The 20,261-nt window shown below is 38.1% G+C and overlaps 2 protein-coding genes across 2 annotated transcripts; both read right to left on the reverse strand.

The window, feature by feature from the left end:
* Positions 1–6,677: 6,677 nt before the first annotated feature.
* sst6.1 (somatostatin family member 6.1) lies at positions 6,678–7,935 on the reverse strand. The gene is made up of 2 exons (XM_084720018.1): positions 7,544–7,935; positions 6,678–7,174 (listed from the first exon to the last, which is right to left on the reverse strand). Exons 1-2 carry the CDS (start codon positions 7,646–7,648, stop codon positions 6,947–6,949), a joined length of 333 nt encoding a protein of 110 aa, XP_084576144.1. The 5' UTR covers positions 7,649–7,935; the 3' UTR covers positions 6,678–6,946.
* A 5,661-nt stretch (positions 7,936–13,596) lies between these two features.
* On the reverse strand, positions 13,597–18,544 carry srm (spermidine synthase). The gene is made up of 8 exons (XM_084721391.1): positions 18,225–18,544; positions 17,749–17,869; positions 17,551–17,643; positions 17,289–17,442; positions 17,117–17,200; positions 15,027–15,172; positions 14,744–14,866; positions 13,597–14,624 (listed from the first exon to the last, which is right to left on the reverse strand). Exons 1-8 carry the CDS (start codon positions 18,353–18,355, stop codon positions 14,607–14,609), a joined length of 870 nt encoding a protein of 289 aa, XP_084577517.1. The 5' UTR covers positions 18,356–18,544; the 3' UTR covers positions 13,597–14,606.
* Between the last annotated feature and the right edge of the window lie 1,717 nt (positions 18,545–20,261).

The following is a 20,261-nucleotide window of genomic DNA, read 5'->3' on the forward strand; positions in this document are numbered from 1 at the left end:
ATTTTTATATTTATTTTACTTCAAAATGCCTCAGCTAGTCAACCATACTGCATTTGTTCGGTGCTCTGGATGCAACCTATCTAAAATGTCACCACTAAACAAATTGAGCCCGGCTGACAGAGATGAATAAGGCTGCTGCGGGCGCTGTGTCCAGAGTCACTGGGTTAATAAAGTACAAGTACATGTCTACAGACACAGAACTTCCATCTCCACTGTTCAAACAAAACATGTACACCCACTCTATAATGTAGCAAATAAAAATTCAGGAATGTATAATGAGTATTTTCCCTCTCTTTTTCTTAGATAAGACATAAAATGAATGTGGTTATGTTGTTTTATATTCAGTTTACTCTGGTACACACTGAATTGGTACATGCTTTGAGTACACAACATATTATATTAACAATATGTCAGTTTCAGTAAGTGGAATCTGTAAAACATTTCATTTACAAAAATCATCCCAAGTGCTTTTTTATGTAAATCAGTTTTGTTCAGCATATTATAACTCTTTGTTGATTGTGTCTGTTGTACATAGAAGAGGACACGGCTTTTTCTGTGAACCTGCCTGTTCACACCTTTCCTCATAAGCATTATCTGAGGGTTGGGTGTTAATTTGGCCTGTCTTGACCGATTGAGGACATGTTAGGGAACCGTTTGATGTTAACTGTTTCTAAATCTTCACAAGTGTGAGATGAAAATGAGCTCTGACACATCAGTAAAACACAGAGACAAACAAAGTAACACCATGTACCGTTCGGTGAGCCTGACACAAATCCTGAAATAAATCCTTCTGCGATACAGTGTTCTTCCACTGAGTTAGCTGTGGTCCTTGAACCAGTTCGGTTCAAGATTATTCGAACCTTGATGCTGTCTGGCAAACCAGCCAACGTTTCCACCAGTCCTGGACAGAACCAACCATTGTAATCAAGGATGCATCATCAACAGAGGGCATTGCACAATACACAACGAACTGCAGAACATGACACACCCACTTTGGTTCTGGCTTAAAGGCATACTTCACCAAAAAATGAAAATTATCACTATCATTATCTACTCACCCTGATGCCGGGTTTAGGTCGGTTTCACAGGAAAACAGCATTGCAGAATCTCCAGTGACCAGTTTTCAAACATAAAATTCCTCCATACTGCTCGTCTCGTCTCCCAAAGCCCTGACATGCCATTTACTTGGCAAGTAATGAACTTGGTGTAAGCCAAGACGGTGAAAACATCATAGTCAAGTGAAATCTCTTCACTCTTTTCTAGTCTGGCCTCCTCGAGACTCCTGGCCAGTGATAAGAACTTTTTCCCACACACTTTTGACACTTTGAGCTAAATGATCTGATTTTCGTTCCCCAGGGAATACAAAAAAAGCCCATACAAAAGCTGGCAGACACATGATCCAGGCATATTATCATCTTATAGAATTGTTATGGCAAACGTTACAGTTACAGCAACCAGTTGCTTCTTTACATTCAATAGAAACAGAGCAACATGAGTATTTGGAGTCTCTGGACACCTGACAAATGTACTCCTGACAGCTCTGTTTTGGTCTCCATTAACTCCTGACTTCCTAGATAGTACAATTTCTTCTCCAGCTAGTCATTAAATTTCCCTGCTGCTTGGTGGTGGGCAGATAGTTTACAGTGGGTTTAGAGCTTGTTTGCTGCAGCCTGCTGTTGCTGGAAACGGGGTTGATGAGGTGGTGAGAATGAACCGTACACATAATTTGGAGAGAGACCTGGAAGCAGTTGTCCACCAGAGCATGTGCAAGAGACACCTCTACAGTTGACTGAAAATCTCAAATCTGCATTTTAGTTTAGTTTAGTTTTTTTGTTGTTGTTCTTGTGCTGCCCTCCAGCTGTTTCTGGTAGTCTCTGATGGACAAATAGCTTTACATGTTGCTAAAGTAGCTGACCAACAGTAATATTATTTGCCATTCATCTAGTTAGCTCATTTAGCCATGCAGCAAACATTTGTGGTCCTGGCTGATGCTGCTCAGACTGGAAGCTTGCAGTGTTGCTAGAACAGGAGCTCTGAACCGCAGGGAAGAGGTTTTCAGGCCTGAGGTTGTGGCGCAGACGCTAGAACCAGCAACAGATAATGGACACAGCTAATAGTACATTTGCAGTTGTGAATATTTGCAGTGATTTCTCAGATGACCTATAGTCACTATTTTTACACTGAGAGATAAATTTAGCCAACATGAAGTAGCCACAAGTCATATCATGATGTACCACCAGCCAAAATTATACGTGTGTAGTCACATCCCGTAAAGTTTACAACTATTCTCAGCATTTATGTAACCATGCTGGGTTCACTTTGAAGTTGTTTTTTTTTTACGCCTATGAGTATTGTTATTTTTAAACACCGGCACATATGAAGTCACATTTAAATTTGAATTACACAGTTAGGCCTGAGCACTCCGTTCCCTCCTCCTTCAGATCAAAAGGAAAGCCAATAAAATGCTTTGCTTGCAGGCATCAGCTTTGATGTTGCTCCTCTGCATGCTCATTTGAGCCCAGGGGCATAAAGTCAGGAGTGGACAGCACCTCTACCGACATCAAATTGTTCTGTGTTTATAAGCTCAACCCTAGAGATACCCAGAGATTGGCATGAGATGCAGCTTTCTGGGAGTGGAGATCTTTTTGTTTTTGACAGTTTTCTTTATTCTTCAGAAATAATTGTTGCTTTTTCATAAGATAGTCTGGTTATTCTCCCACAGGCTGTAAACCTGGAAATGTGTCATTTTGATGTGTTTTTTTTCACTGCACAGACTTATGAAAGATGCTGCATGATGAACTGTAATCAAGTAAGCCCACAGGAGCCTTTGTCTATTCAGCATCATTAAAGGGAGCGACAGAGCAGAGTTCCCAGTGGTTACAAGAACCATGTAATTACATTGCTTTGAAATTTGTGGAACTGTAACTCACCATCAAGTGGTATTTTCAAGGGATCTTGTCTTCGGGATGGATCGTTGAAGAGCTTTTCTCTCCAACCGTCTTAAACAGCATACACAATGAAAATAAAAGGATGACATCACGGTGGCCTTTAATATTCCACCTGTAATTGAATCAGTGTCGCGAACTCGTGTTAACTCATGTCTCTGAGCTTGTGAAATAAGCACGTTTATGAATCATTATGTCCTATTCATCCTGTTGAGGAAGATAATGAGACAGTAACCCAGTTGAGAAGAGTGTATGGAAACTAGTCTGGGCTCTGCCTTCCCTCTGGCTGTGCAGGATTTCTGTGGACTGCGGTCGAACATTGTTGTAGGTCATTTAAGAATTCATACATTTTGCTATAAGTCTTTCATTGGATTATTGCCCAAACCTCTGCTAAGCAATGGACATTACTTACTGCTGGCAGAAAGCTTCAAACAGAACATTCATCAGGGGATATTTATGATTTTTTTTTCTAAACTACTGTAACCATTTTTTTGTTAACAAGAACAGCAGTTTTAATGTAGAACTCATTACAAAAACCAAACAAAAAATATCCCCAAACAAAAAAATAAAAAAATAAAAAAATAATAACAAAACTTTGTGTGGTCTTTGCTGTACAGGTATGATCTACAACTCCTTAGCACAACAGATGTAAAGTGACAAAGGAGCCGAGGTGAATGTATGCTGGCTTTTTGCTCTGACATTTAATTTGAGTTTGATTCTGCGCTCCCACTTTTTCCGTTCACATCTCACAGGTTGATTAGATCATTGCAGGGCTGCTTGTATATCATATATACTGAAACCTCTATTAAGGAGGAGAAATCTCTGAATAAAGGAGTTCATCTACAAAAGAGAAGTGCCAGAAAGTTTTAATACATTTACTGCAATTTTGTATTTACATAATGCAGTGTAATAGTGTGATGTATGTGTTAACTTCCTGTCAGTGTTGTAGAAATGTTACCTTAGCCCTCAAACTTAGTGATTTTTCATCTTTAATTTAGTTATCTCAATTTTCACAGTTAGCTTGGTACATGCTGTCATGTTGAATAATGTTTCTGGGAATCACTGTCTTAGATAACGGTTAGCAACTTTCCCTAGCCAGCTTGCTAGCATCATCGTCTTCATTCAGAGATAAAACCCATCAAAAACATCTTGGCCCATCTTTCAAGTGCTCCAACAATCAACAGGTCTGGTTTGGTTTAAATAAACCTTCAATTCATCTGTTAGATGTGACAATATTCTGCTTATATTATGCTTGTTCTACCCACTGCTTTTCAGAGATGCGGCATGTTTGTAGGCTGGAAGTCAGCATCACACTGGTTTCCTCCACAAAAAGCCTATGGAATTTTTCCATTGGATTTAGGAAAAGTGTGGAAAAATAAGCTTTGTGGCCATTTTACTTCGCAAGACAATCTTCACAAACACCATATTCATTACTTTTAAAGTACAAATGCAATCACCAGAGGTAAAAACTAACGTTATAACTACACGAAGATTGCATGACGTGTTTGGTGGAAGCAGCTGCCTTTTTCAAGGATATTTAAAAGCTTAAAAAAAATCATGAGGGTATTTGCTAATGTATTTTATGTTGTCGAACAAAATCTCTCAAGCTTGTGTTAACCACAAACCTTATTTCAGGCAAATAATGAAAAAGTTGTAAACAAACAACAACATTGACTTTGAGGTGTGGTGAGGGACACAAAAAAAGTGCTAATATGTTAACTCATTTCTGGATTTTAGGACTCATTCCTGCAGCATGTATATATTCTGTGAATGGAGAATATATATTTTTATTCAGTAATGCACTGCAGTGATTCCCAACCAGGGGTACTTGTGCCCCAGGGGATACTTCTGCTGTTGTTAGGTGGTACATGGAGAGACTGTAGAGTAGCTCGACTAATTTGAAAAAATAGAATAAATGATTTGATAAAAAAAAAACAAAAACAAATACATCCACATATTGCGCCTGATATATCAATAAATCAATGAATGTATTTGCTTTAATGTGTTTTAATTGCATTTAAGAGTGTGTGAAATCTAGTTAGCAGGCAAGCAAAGATGATAAAATTCACTAAAAGTAATAGATTCACTGTTAAAATAGACTAAAAGTAATGGACAAATGGTTTTCAGCTTTTGTCACTCAGTAGCATGAATGCAAACTTGACCAAACCAAACCAAAGACTGATACTTCAATTGTATAAAAAACATCCACTATTATATCCACCTTTATATGATTCATAATTAAATAACATCCTGTTTAAATCAATTTAAATGAACACAGAGACTAGAGATCAGCTGACAGGGCTGTGATGGAACGTTTTACAAAAAAGTTTGGGAAACACTGACGTGCTGAAAGTGCTGTCACGATTGTCAGACATTTGCTTTTGAATACAAAGTGTTGTTTGTCTATTTTTGGTCAGTGGTATGATTGGATTTATTCACAAATATAAAAATAGAACTTATTTGAACGGGCTCAAACAGCAAGATATTTCACCTGCAAATAATTTAACACATGAAATCCATCAGTTCACTAATAAGGACTGTGGGTCTGGCTCGAAAGTCGATATTTGATTGTGGCCAGCACCTACTCCACGCTCTGACTCAGTAAGTGGTTAAAACACACACATACAGACACACACACGTATCACACTGGTCATACATGCCACAGGGGCTATGAGAGCGTGTGGTAATTGCAGTGTGACTGATTGAGAAGCGGGTAGCCAATGCAGGGTTTCGTTTGCCGCAAGAATCGAAAACTGGGTTGATAGGGTCACACGGGGAACACTTCATTATCTCGACATGCAGTGGCAGCAGCAGCCTTGTCTGTGCTTTCGCTCCCAAAGACTGAGGTCAGATTCATATCAACACTACACGCCTTTGTTTGACCAGCGCTGATCTTTAGACCTCTTACTGTTTTCACTGTTTAATTGTACAACAGGTTCCCACCTTTCAGACTGCAAGTACTGTAGCTGCTGCCGCCGTCCAGTGACAGCATTCAACATACACGGGGAAGCCTGTGATTTATTTACTTTCCTGTTTTACTGACTTGTTTAACGACCTGTGATTCACTGAAGCGTCTCCCTCAACTTCTGACTAGAAATTGATGCAGACCACTAATAAAACATGTGCCAAGATGTTCAATTCTTTCAGCATTGCAAACTCTCATCACCAAGTTGGATTAAACTTTTTTTCTTAATATATAAAGCATAAACATTTTTATTAAATTTAAGAACTGAATAGTTTTTATTAATAAATCAGTAGTAGGGTGTTCATTTTAGGCACTAAATGTGGCACTTTTGTTCTAATTTTTGTATCTTCATTGGTATATAAAATATTTTTTTTCCTTCTAGAGTATTTTCTTTGACTATAAAATAGAAAGACAGTTATACAGCAACGAGTACAAAGCAGAAAAAGTAAGATAGCTACATTATGAACAGCGCTCTCTTATCTCTTAAGAAAAGCACTGAAAAAAAATGAAAATATTGATTCACTGGCTTTTGAAAGGGTGAAAATGCATATGTAATCTAAAAGTATTGGTCATTTATGACTGTGACTCAGTTTTTAAATTTCTGCAGTAACAGAAAACCCTAACATATTTCCATGATTCAGTGTAGTAAATGTTCCCATCCACAATAAAAATACAGCCATCATTTTTTGCAGGAAATTTGACTTGTATTTTAAAGGCAGATGGAAATGATCTTTTTTGAACAAAAGCAATTCACTGTGATTACCATCTCAAATATTATATATTCATGCTTTATTGTTTGACCCTGAAAGAAACATGTTACATACATAAATACATACAGTGTATACATAAATAGATACATAAATAATTAATATTCAAACAGACACACTGTCTCAGTGAAGTCCATCAATGCTGCATGTCTGACAGGTGTAGATGATATGTACAGCTGAGGTCTACTACAGTTTATGAGGAGCTGGGAGGGAAGGAGTACCGTGTACAGCAGCCAGAGCCAGGTGGTGGGTTTTTTTTTTTGGCACTGTTAGCAGGAGGTGAAAGTTTTCCAGAAGAAGTTTTTACAGGGGGCTTTGCGGTCACGCTGAGGCAGTGATAGCCTGTTGTAGACAGCCCTCTCCTCCAGACGAGACTCCAGCGGCTCCTCAAGATCCACAGGTGCCGCTTCGCCTGGCAGCATGTTGGTGTCCAGAGCTCCGTCCAACAAGCCAGACACCAGCTTCAGGATCAACTCCTTGCGCTCTTTGCTCAGCTCCTGACCAAAAAATTAGAAAAGAAGAGAACATGTTATTAAAGAGACTAGATCACGCAAAATATGAGAATTTAACATCTTGCAGCTTTTTTACTGGAAAGCTCAAGTGTTACAGTTTTTTTACTTCTCTCATTTAAGATTGTATAAGTTGACAGGATAAAATAAAAACTGAATTAGTTTTCTCTTGAAAATTGTTTAAAATGCAGATTTTTGTTCATTTTACAAGCAATCTTGATTGTAAGTTCAGTGATTCTTATTAAAATTCTGATTAAAACATTTTTTTCCACCAAAAAGTGGTCAAATCTATCAACAGTAACAGTTGAAATTAAGTGCAATGAACTACATATGAACAATAAGAATCAGCCTCCTCACCCTGTTCACATGGATAGGGCTTCTATCCTCCACAGGAAGCACGGCGGCTGCTCTAACGCTGAACAGAACCCCCATGAGAGCTGATAACACCACCAGGAGCTGCATGCTGTGACAGGAGTGCAGGTGACGGACCAGAGCTACAGTCACAGGAGCAGGAGGCTCACAGAGGTAAGAGTGTGTGTGTGAGTGAATGAGTGAGTGAGTGAGTGTGTGTTGGAGAGGAGGAGAGTCTGAGCAGCTCAGACCAGCCAGAGATCCAGAGGAGAGTGGTGATGGTGGTGGTAGAAAGTGCAGTGCAGTTGGTGGCAGCTGGTCACGAGATTTGGAAACCACTGATGTTCCTTCTGCTGTACCTCCAAAGTCCCTCACGCTTTTATACACCTCTCCCCCTGTCTGCCACTGACGTGGAGGGTGGTGGGTGTATGACGGAGGGTGGAGGGTGTTTGGGGGGGAGGATGTGTACGTGAGCGTGGAAAAGGAGGGGAGATGAAGGGTTCAGGACAGAACAAATGGAAGCGTTCAACAGTTAACCTTTTTGACAAATTGTGAGGTGGTCGTGTTCATGTGATTCACCAGAGGGAACATCTGCAGCAGACGACGACGTCACTGGGCTAAAACCAGTGTCTTACATCAACATGTAACTAATATATCGACACTTATGATAGACAGACTCAAACAAGACCTCTTCAGGCAGGTGGATGGACGATTCCTCAACTCATCAACTGTGTGATATCGCAACACTCAAGACCCTGCAGCGGCAATCAAAAGATCCAAAGCAGACGACAAGCTGACTTATTGTTGATTAGTGTTTCACACTGTAGTTCTGTCAACATCTGATTCCTGTCACGATGCTTCTCTGTGCCTCTCTGACACCTAAAGATTACAATTGAACTGTCTGACACTTACCATGACTTGAGGGAAGGAAATGCACACCACCAATCTAGCAGGGTAAACAGTTGTTAAAAAGAAGAAGCAATTCTTCTTCAGTGAGATGTACAATGGAGGTGATACTTAACTTTAACATCAACAAGGGCAATTTTGTACATTTAACTTTTGTTTTCAGGGTTCCTACACTTTTTCCAAAGTCAAATTCAAACACTTTTCAAGAATTTTCAAGGTGCATTTTCAACAGCTGTAAATTACATAATCATATATGTATACTCAAAATTATTATTTCATTTCTTCATCACATCAAATCAGTTGTAATTGTGCTATGAAAAACCAGAATTATGTGTTGTGACTGAATTCTACAGAAGAGTGACAAATTAAAGGAAAAGACAACAAAGTTTCATGTTTATACATATACATATACACATATATATATATATGGCATCCTATATAATCTGTCTCAGCAACAGGGTTGGGAGGGTTACTTTAAATAGTTACTAACTACATGTTAAAAAATGTAATGAGTAACCTAATCCATCTTAAACTAGAGGTCATGATAATGAATTGACCGTACAGGAAGCAGGTTTCACTTAAACTACAGTAGTGCTGTGATACTTGCGAAGTGTTGTAAGACGTGCACACTGTGTATGTTTTTTTTTCAGAAATGTGTTTTAGAATTGTAATCTTGCTCATAATTCCCTGTTTTACTAAAAGTAACTGTAAACTGATTACATCTTTTTGTTTAAGTGTAATGAAATACCTTTTTTTTGTATCTGACCACGTAATCCCATTACATATAATGTGTTATTTCTCAGACCTTCTCAGCTAATATCCAACTTATTTAATATCTTTATCTAAAAAGCAAACTATTCAGTCAGGGAGTGATTTATTATGAAAGTTTGCAATGACAGTTTCAAGCAGTTTATCCAAAATTCAAGCACTTTTCAAACCTTGAAATCACCATATGAAAATTCAAGCTCTTTCAAGGATTTCCAGCACTTGTACGAATGCTGATTTTTATTTGCTTTATATTATTATTTTGCCTTTTTTTTTTTACTTGATATATAGTCATTTTGTGCTACCTAGTGGAGACAGGAAGTGACACTGAACTCTTTCCAGTGGCGTCCAAAACAAGTGACAAGTCAGAGTCTTGTCAACCAGCAAGGCAGCTTTAATTTGTATCTGTATTTGTTCAACCAAGAAAATGTTGTCTCTGTATCTGTATTGGGACAGAATACCAGAAGTGGGTGTGGTTTATACTGGAAGTTAAATTGGGTCATTGTTTTTTTTTTTTTTTTTTGCTGTATTATTCTCTGACCTAATACTCATTGGTAATGCAATAATTGTGCCTTCAAAAAATCAAAATGATTTAATTTTGGCATGTAATTCTTAAATATATTTACAGATTCTCATACTTTACCTTTCATCCATCTCAGTCTTTTTTTAGTTTTAGCTAAACTACGTTTTATGAACTGTGTGAGCCAACCACCGCCTCCCCTTTAACTGGGGATACTGAAAAATCAGAAACTGAAAGAAGTTTCCTAAATCGAATGATCCTGTTTAACGTTGGAAATAGAAATTCAACAACAAAGATATAAATTTATATAGAAATATCCTTCAGTTGAAGGAAATATGTCTTAGCACATTGAATCAGTGACTGGTTAAGGCAGATTCATTTTTTTAAAACTTTGCTGAGGAAATCATAGTGCTGAATTTTCCCAAACAATAATGAGCAACTTTGGACGAGAGAAATATCCATTTCCATTGCTTTATTTATGGTTTTCAAAATAATGTATCTGGATTTGGGTGCATCCCTAATTGGCAGGTTTGGGGAAAAGACTGATGAGTGATATCAGCTAGAGAACCAAAATAATACTCCATCTCAAATCAAATAAAAATGTCTTTGTAAAAGCTGCTTAACTATATTCCAACTGGATTTGCATAATAATAATAATAATAATAATAATAATAATAATAATAATAATAATAATAATGATAATAATAATAATAATAATAATAATAATAATAATAATAATGATAATAATGATAATAATAATAATAATAATAATAATTATTATTATTATTATTATTATTATTATTATTATTATATGTGTCTAGAATTTCACTGTGTGTGTAACAATGACTGTGATTATATTCCATTTAGATACATTATAGGCTGCAGCTGCAGTTCAATTAAATTCACACTATAGGCTAAGCTGTTTGGATTCAACTAGTGAGAAATTGTTTCCGGCTCTCAGTGCAGAGTAAATTACCTTTTTTTTTCCTTTTAGCAAAGTCCTCTACAGGGTGTTATGATTCATATAACATTGGCTGAAAATATGAACGAAGCAGAATACATTACAGTTTTTGCTTGTCTCTAGTCATATACAAGTTTAACAGCAAGTGATTACATTGCATTGTCTGATATAATACACTGGTAATACCATGTGTCATATTTTGAAGCTTACATGAAGACTCATTTATGTCACTCATGTGTCATATATATATCTTTGAATGCAGCTAAATAACAACCCTAAATGTACTTCACACGCTAAACAAAGAAAAGATTTGTGTGAGCTTCTTCTAAATTACTGAAAAACCCAATTATACTGGTCTACAGTATATGAGGTAATCTCCTCACCTAAACTGATTATGAGAGAGCTGATGTTGTTGTTTCAAGTGGTTGAGAAGCTGCCTCAACCTCCAGGATACATCTATGAAATAGCACAATCAACAGAGTTTACTGTTGTGACGTCTTTAGACAGTGCTACAGGCAGGGAACATACAGTACTTATACTCCAGTATGTCTCGGCTGATATGTTCTAATGGATTTGATGTGCTTTCAAAACAGTGTTTGAGGTATTTTCTTCATACACTGCTGATCTGAAGAAGGCCCCGAGCCAGTCCAAAGATTAGCTGACTGTTGCAATGGCAATATATTGGCAATTCAGTACGTTTGAAGAATCAACAACAACTGGCCTCCTTAAAAGTATTTGCGGTCCAGCCTGTGAGAGACTTCAAAAAGTGAAAAATGTCAGCATGACGACTGGCATAGGTGCTCCAAGATCTTATTAATGTGCGTGGAATTCTCCATTTTCCCTACATCTATCTCGCGTACGGCCTCCAGCAGCACTCCAACAACTCTGTATAAGGGATCACAAAGGGACACTGACTCAAAGACCATCTGAGGATTTTATGTTGAGTGTTATCTATTAAACAGATAAATCTGCACATCTGTCAGCTGCACTGGAGGCATTTAAATGCGACTTACAGAGGAATTTAAAAAAGACAAGTGATACGTTATCTTCAAAGTTACTGCAGACCAGATATTATTAAAACATATAAACATCAAATTTAATATTTATGTTCTGTGGATATGTTTCATTTCCAAGATTACAGTGTGTTAACAGTTACTGTTCGTACACGCCAGAAGGCCACATTTTAATAGAAAATCAGCATGGACTGAGGTCTTACACGACAAGAACTAGAGTTGATGCAACCGAGTGAAACAGTAAGACTTGACACTGCACGACACTGACTGATCTGAACAATTGAATGGAGCCATGGGGCTTTTCATTCAAATTCAAAGAAAACCTAGAATACCAAGATATATTCTCTGAATATGCATCTGGAGAATTTGAACAGCATAATTTAAATTAATTCCTTTATATCTCCACAATGTGTGAAACTGACTTACACTGCAAAACAGATTATAGGATGCCATCTTGTGCCTGGATAATGAAACTGCACTTGGACCTCGTTCACACTACAATATTGTTCATACCACTGACTTTATGTATTTATAGACAAACCCCCGGTGCAAAAAAGTTGTGACGCTGTGTCAAATGTAAATAAAAAGAGAATACAATGATTTGCAAATACTTTTCAACCCATATCCAATTGAATACAGTTCAAAGACAAGATATTTAATATTCAAACTGATTAACTTTATTGATTTTTGTATACTACAAATGTACTGTATTCCATCTCCCTTTCCTTTATCAACACTCAGGAAGTGTGAAATGTTTGCATATATACCTTTTGAATCTCCTCCTATGAGGAGCTTTTCTCCAAAACCCATATGTACCTTTCAGCATTAATGGCGCCCTCAAAGATTTGACAGTTACCCACCTTCCATCAGTCCATCTCAGATGAGCTCAGTCTCCAGAGAAGTCTGCAGCATTTCTGGATGTTGTTGACATACGGGTTTCACTCTGCATGGTAGAGTCTCAATTTGCATTTGTAGATGAAGCGACAAATGTGTCATTTCCAAAGTGTTCATGAGCCTTTGCTGTAATATCCTTTTTACAGTCACGTGGGTTTTTAATGCAGAACTGCCTCAAGGGTCAAAAGTTCCAGGTACTCAGTTTTGGTTTTCAGCCTTGGCCTTTATGTCCAGATATTTCTTTGGATTCTCTGAGTCTTTTCAGGGTATTATGGATAGTGGATTGATATCCCTAAATTCATTGCAACTGTGTGCTGCGAAACATTGCTCTTTAACTGCTGGACGATGTGCTGACACACGTTTTCACAAAGTGGTGAGCCGAGCCCCATCTCTGCACGTGAACGACTGAGCCTTTCAAGGATGCCCATTTCATACCAATTCGTGGTACTATTTCCTGTTACCAATTAACCAATCAGCTTAAACATTAAACATCTTGTCTTTGTACCGTATTCAATGAACAGAGGTTAAAAAATGCAAATCATTGGATTATGTTTTTATTTATGTTTTACATTAAATGTCCCAACTTTTTCAGGATTAGGGTTTGCATAGTCTATGGTTTACACCAGACTAGCATCAACATGACTATGTTTAAGGTTGACCATTTGCAGTGAACAGCAGCTGAAACATCTCTCAGAACACATCAAATATTAACCTGCATTCAGTTGGGATGTTATACTGCAGTGGGTACAGACCAGCTCAAAGTCAGGTTTTGAACTTGAGGAGACCTTGAACAGATATTTTTTTCTAACCTAAGTGAAAAAAAATAATTCTTAAGTTTTTAGTTTATATACACACCTTTTAAAGATGGCAAAAACAGAACCAGAGCAAATTAACTCAAATTTAGTCCTGCATCTAGATGCCATTTTGTGTTTTTGTGCAAATAAAGAAGCATATGTCTGAATAAACCTGCTGGTGGCTGGATGCACACAGAACTCAAATAACCATTTTATGTTACCAATTTATTACAGTTCTTATAAAAACACAAAATCATTTCTCAGGTATGACACTATTTCTCAACAAAGACTGAATGTGGATTTACAACTAATAGGTAGTAACTTCAGATCAAACAGGCTTACTACAGGATAAGTTTACTACTGGTAGTCATTACCCAATATTGTAAGTTATAATTGCATAATTCATTTTAAAGACATTTCTTGCATTGCAAAGCTCCAATGCCATGCTTGATTTTATTTTTAACACTATAATATTAAAGGTGTTCATATTATACTGATGTCCAAAGCTGAGCATCAATTAAATTCAGTTGGTGATACTTCAAAAGGGACAATTTTCTCAACTTGAGCTTTCATCAGGGACACCATCTGCCTGCTACACTATGATAGATACATTAACAAATTTTATTTTCCAACAACAAACAACCGATTTCAGGCACTATAGGGTTCATGTGTAGACGATACAGTATTCTGAATATACAGTCATGACAGATGGTGACGGTGTAATCTCCTGTGAGCACAAACTGATATTAAACAAGTAAAAGTACAGCAATACATTACACATACATACTCTATATGTTATGTAATGTATTGTATAATGTGTAGATGCAGTGAATCCCATAAACAATACAGTTTCAGAGTGAGGTCAGGTTTGATGGCAACGCTCTTCCCACAGTAAAAATTAAATTGCTCTTAACAAAATGCTGATAAGACGATTACAGAGTAAGAATTAAAACCAAATACATCAGAAAAATAAATAAACACCAAGAGCGTGTAAGACTGGAAGGAGGGAAACAAATACAAACACTTTCTCTGTGTAACTTGGCAAGTTCCCACCCCACTGATTATTATTACCTGCCCCCACCCATAAAATCTGTGGGAGGCTACTCTCTTCAGTGGTGCTGAACTGTGTTGAGGAGGTGAAGAGCCATAGAACAAGGTTGTTTTTCTGTGGTCTGAGGGCCAGGAGAGGATGAACATGGGTGTCTGCTGGTGCTGGTCATGCTTCACTGAGTACCTGTCAAAGGTCAAGGAGATACTGAGCGAAAAGTAGCAAATATCTAACAGATTTGAATTAAACTCAAGCACATATTGCATGCAAATCATATATGAAAAATGATTCTTAACAATGTTTACCTTTCTTGCGAACTCAGGGAGGACGAATGATGCTTTGTGAATTTCAGAATTGTAATATTTAAGGTTCATACTTTCCATTTCTTCTTTTGACAGTGCTTTCACTGGTTCCTTGAAATTTGTTTCCTGATTCAAAAAAAGAAGGGGCACTTCAGTCATTCGATGCACATTACCAATCAAAAAGACACAGCTGACAGTTTTACGGTAAGCCAGTATCATTCACAGGCAATCCAGCAACAATCAGGTGTGTGGTGGATGACAAATGGAGAATGACTACTGCACTTACAGGATTTTTACTGCACAGCATGAATCCAATTTGGCCACTGGGATAAGTTGGGATGGTGCCGTAGGCATATTCCACCACGGGGAATAGGGTCTTGCAGAAGGTTCGCATCTCCTTTATCAGCTCCAAATGGAGCCATTGACACTCTCCTGTGAAATTGACACAAGAGTAGATGAAAGGGCATGTTAATTTCCCGTCTGCCTTTTTGGCACTGCTCCATCTTGAGGCAGTCGGAAAAGACCATGAGCGTGTTCAAATACCCATACTACCATACTATTTAATATGCCAGCAAAAGATTTAGATCTACGTCAAATGCAAGATGCCAAAAATACTAGCTGTCCTACTGCTTCCAGTTGTGTATTGCTGTATGCAAGTCATGATGCTTTTCTGGCAACTCTGATCCACAATCCTCTGTGTAGCAGAAGATATGTCACAATGGCTTTGTTTACATGCACACTAATGTTGAATTGGATACAGATTATGTAAAAAGCATATTCTGTTTGGATAGCCTGAATGGAGCACTTTCTGATGAAGACATGTGGGATATGCTGATATTATTCAGGTTTTGGGAGCATTCTTTGGACTTGTATACAGTGAATTCAGAATATCCGTCTCATTTGGGTTTTTCCACCACAGTTTGCAACATACAGCCTCTTTCTTGTTTACAGTCAGCTCTGCTTTGTAAACAAATCAACTAGCCGACAGTTTGCACAATGCATGCACAATAGAAAAGCCCACATTTCTGGTTAGAAGGAGAAGCGCATCTACTTTTAAACATTATGAAAGACTTGGATATCAAGAAGTTTCTGGATATACACAAATACTGCAATGGTGACCTTTTCAAGAAGGTGGTTGAACAGATGAAAGACGGAGGCTGTGTTCGCACAAGTCCTCCAACAGTGGAAAACTTGCAACCTGCAAAATGGCTCAAACAGCTCCAGGTGTTCCGCTTTTCCACAACTGGTACGAATATTTATTTTCACTAGCCATGCAGACAGTTTAGTTGGAATATTCTTTTTAATAAGGGCAAAATCCAGAATATTATTTGCATATAGACAGTCACTGACTGATGACAAGAAGCCACAATGACAGATGACAACGTGACAGATCCACGAGCAAGAGGGTCAAAGTTCAAGATGCAATGTTATGATGAAGTAGTATATCCCAGTGTAAACATATTGCACTCAACAATATGTACTTTGCAAGGGCAGCTGCAGTATGCTCTAAAAGTAAAAACAAAGTGTGCAATTTGGAACCCAGCCGCAATAAAGGGGAACAAAACAGCTCCAGAGGAGTTAATAAATCTAGAATTACTGCCTTGAGGTTTTATGCCTGCAACTTTGAAGGAGTTAATTGAATTCTTCAACACCATATTGACATGTATTACTCAAATGCTGTCTGCACTTTCACAGAATAGTACAGAGGACTGATAGAAACCTGGACATTGTGATGTCACAGTGAAGCTGATCTTTATCCTTTTGCATATAAAATGTCACCATTGTATTATTTGTGTGAAGTTTGTCACAATTACCTTGGCTTCTTTAATTATGGGCAAAAACATGTTTTGTGGGATCATAGTGACCTTGACTGCACCTTTTTAACCACATTTGAGGGACTTCTGTCAAAGCATTCTTAAGAACCGCATTTACAAGAAGTTGACGGATGAACTTTAGGTCACAGTGACCTTAAACTTTGACTACCTAAACCTAATCAGCTCATCCTTGACTTCAAGTAGACATTTGTACCAAATTTGAAGAAATTCCCCAGCATACCTGGGATATTGCATTCACACAAGTGGGATGGACATGAGGTCACAGTGACTTTGAACTATGACTGCCAAATTCTAATCGGTTCATCCTTGCATTCAAGTAGACAAGTGTACCAAGTTTCAAGAAATCTCATCAAGGTGTTCTTAAGATATCGCATTCACGAGGTTCTACCTATTTAAAAACATAAGTAATGACCAGATTTTTTTTTGACTGACTGAAAGAGGGATGTAAATGATCATTTAGTAGCACAGCTACAACTTTTACTGATTACTCATCAGCCTTTCCCCAAACTTAATACAACACTGTGGTGAAACATTAAGTTACCCTGGGAGCAAAGAATTCCACCATTTCTCAACGCTGCCTTCATGAGTTGATAGTAAGACTCCTTGAACAAACTCTCTGCAGGTCCTGCAACATACAAAAAAACACATGAATCGGACCGCCTCCTATGACAGCCGGTAAAAGAAAGATGTTGTAAAATAAAAGTGGCACTTACCAACAGGGTCTGAGGAATCGGTTATAATGATGTCGAAGGCATCCTGGTTCTGCTTCATGAATTCAAAGCCATCTCCAACATGAAGGGTGAGCTTGGGACTGAAAAACCCTTTGGCCATCCCTGGGAGGAACTTCTTTGATACATTAATGACATCCTACACAGCAGACAACATCAACACTGAGATGAGCAGGCCACACTCAAGTGCAGTATTAGGAACAAACAGTAATCAGTACAGTTCTCTTGTCGGTGTTGTTGCTCCCACCTCATCTATCTCACACAGAACCACGGATTCCACCAGTGCATTCTTCACCACTTCCCTCAGAACACCGCCATCTCCACCGCCAATAATCAGCACCTGCGGAAAAGGAAACTTGACTGTGAAGACAGGAACCATTACTCACTGTGAGTGTAGACATACTGCAAAACGATGAAATTTCCCAACAATAAATCTGAGCGATACCTTCTTGGGAGAAGGGTGGCTGCACAGAGGCAGATTGGCAATCATCTCTTGGTAGGCAAACTCATCCCTCTCTGTGCACTGGATCACTCCATCCAGCACCAACACATTTCCATAGGTCTTACTGAAAAATGACGTTAAAGTATGAAGCACGTTTGAAATCCTAAATCCCAGAATGTTTACAACACTTGAGCCGGTTTCATAGAGGTTGAGCAATATGGAGCAGCAGATGTCTAGCAAATGACTGCTACCATGCTTAAAAACAAAAGCTGTAAATCTTAACTTGTAAGCAGTTCTTGGAGTTAACAGTTATCATTACTACCGTTACCATCTTGACTACCTAGTTAATATTATTTGTAACTAACGTTACAAGGTGAAGAAACTTCTCCAGATCCTACGAGCTTCAGATTGCTCATTCATTTCTAATAGACGCTAACAGCTAGCGCGGTTAGCCAAGTTCTGTAGCTCAAAGTACTCACCTCTTGAAAACCATAACATCTTGAAATTTGGATTTCTTATTGTAGAGGACCTCTTCCACCTGGAGGCTCATCGCTTGCCCGGGCCATAACGTGCATTTTTCCGTAAACCATCCATCTTTGATGTAGTCCATGTCAGCAGCAGCTCACGGCCACAAGTAATACCAGCGTGTTTGTAAGTGTGGCGACGTGAGTAACGTTAACTTACGACAAGGATCTGACACTTGACCGTCGTCTGACAGCTAAACTTGATGGCTTCTATTTCAACGAATCAGGAGCCGATGACGTCAGTGACTTACCGTTTTTCGAGCCAATGGAATTGCAGGATATTCGTGTATAGTTTGTTTGACTCCACACCATCCATGGCGGTGATGTGTAGCGAGCACAGAGTAGTCCTGTTTAGAAGGTAACCCTTGATTTACAAAACTCTCGCGAGAATTTAACGTATCGCGTCCTCGTTTTGCACGTCGTATAAAGTTACTATGTTTTATAATGTGAGAACGCTGTGGTTAAGACCTTGTAATGCTTAGGGGTAGAAAACAGCTGGTTAACGTCAGGAAAAACCTGTGGTTTGGGTTAAAATTATTACTATCGCGAGATCTTTCGCGGGTCTGGGGTTCTTTTCTTGACACGACCCAGCCGAGTAACTGCATGCAATTAGTATGAGAGGCTGTAGCCCACGTGAAGCTAAACCACGGTGGTTTGCCACTGCGCCTGCGCGAGCCATTGGGGAGTGCGCGTGGCTGGCTCACATCTGCCTATTTAAGTAAAGTCTTTTAATTAAATATTAAATAAAATATTAAATAATAAAATTCAAAATTAATTTGGTACAAGGATTGACACTAGGCCTATGACAGATGACAGATACATTTGGTATTTTAGTTCATTTAACAGCTTCAACTGCATTTTAGTTGTAAATTCTCTGGTCACATTTGATGGAACAAAGTACAACAAACTTTGCTGGAACTTTTTCCACCATGTAGTCACTCAAAAGTTGGAAATAATAAACCCATAAATACAAACTGCTCCTACAGGGACTGAATGAATAACACTTTTAGTGTGTGTAGGCTGACATATAACTTCCCAAGCAATTAGCTAAAGAACAATGTTGAATTATTCACTTTATTTTAATTGTAAATTAGAAAAAAGAGGGTGGATTGACCATCACCACATTGCAGGCCTGATTTAGCCTGCATGCCTTAACTTGAGTATTGCTGTCCTAAAAATTTTAAGCCTAAGTGGTATGTCTCAGCATGTCTTGCTATTTGACTGTAAAACAGTGATAGATTGTACTGGAAGGTATGTTCTCAGGGTCCCAAGTTCCCAAGGTCATCTCTTCTGTTATTCATTTTATTTGTATATTATTTACCACTCCATCCTTTGTCTACCTGTACTTTTAATCTTATAGTTGCTGTAATGATTGATTTTCCACAGTGTGGGATCGATAAAGTTTATCTTATCTTACCAAGGTCCATTATGTGCTACAACATCAGACACTGGGAACACAGGGATGACCCCCTGGTGCAACATGTTCTTTTTTCCAGCACAAGTGGCAGCTTTAATAATAGTAATATACTGATGAAACAACAATTAATTTTTTTGTGATTTTACTGAAGACAGATTATATATTATACCATATATAGTGTGTATTTATTTTATGCTGCTCCTTTATTACTTTTTTTCTGTGCCTGACCTGCTTGATATAATGGTTTGACAGTTACATTTAAGAACAAACTACAGGTGATACAAAATGTATTAGTATTTATTAAATGCGTCTCTTCAAAGTCATTGTTAGTGATGGACAGTAAGAGCTGCATCATATATAAAGTATTGCTAATGGGTATACTCTCAGTACTTGTATTCATAGAAAACAATGGTACTTACTCATATGGCTATAATACCAGGACCAGTGTGCATTCATACAAGAGTGGTGATGTAATTTTGGATGTCAGGATTTTATTTTTCCTGTATGTTGTGTGTTTTGTCATTTAACCTGGGCCTGCTCAAACATATTTGATGAGATACAGCAGACTTATGACC

The sequence above is a fragment of the Lutjanus erythropterus genome, chromosome 6 (assembly GCF_056507025.1).
Source record: "Lutjanus erythropterus isolate fLutEry1 chromosome 6, fLutEry1.hap2, whole genome shotgun sequence".
NCBI classification, from domain to species: domain Eukaryota; kingdom Metazoa; phylum Chordata; class Actinopteri; order Lutjaniformes; family Lutjanidae; genus Lutjanus; species Lutjanus erythropterus.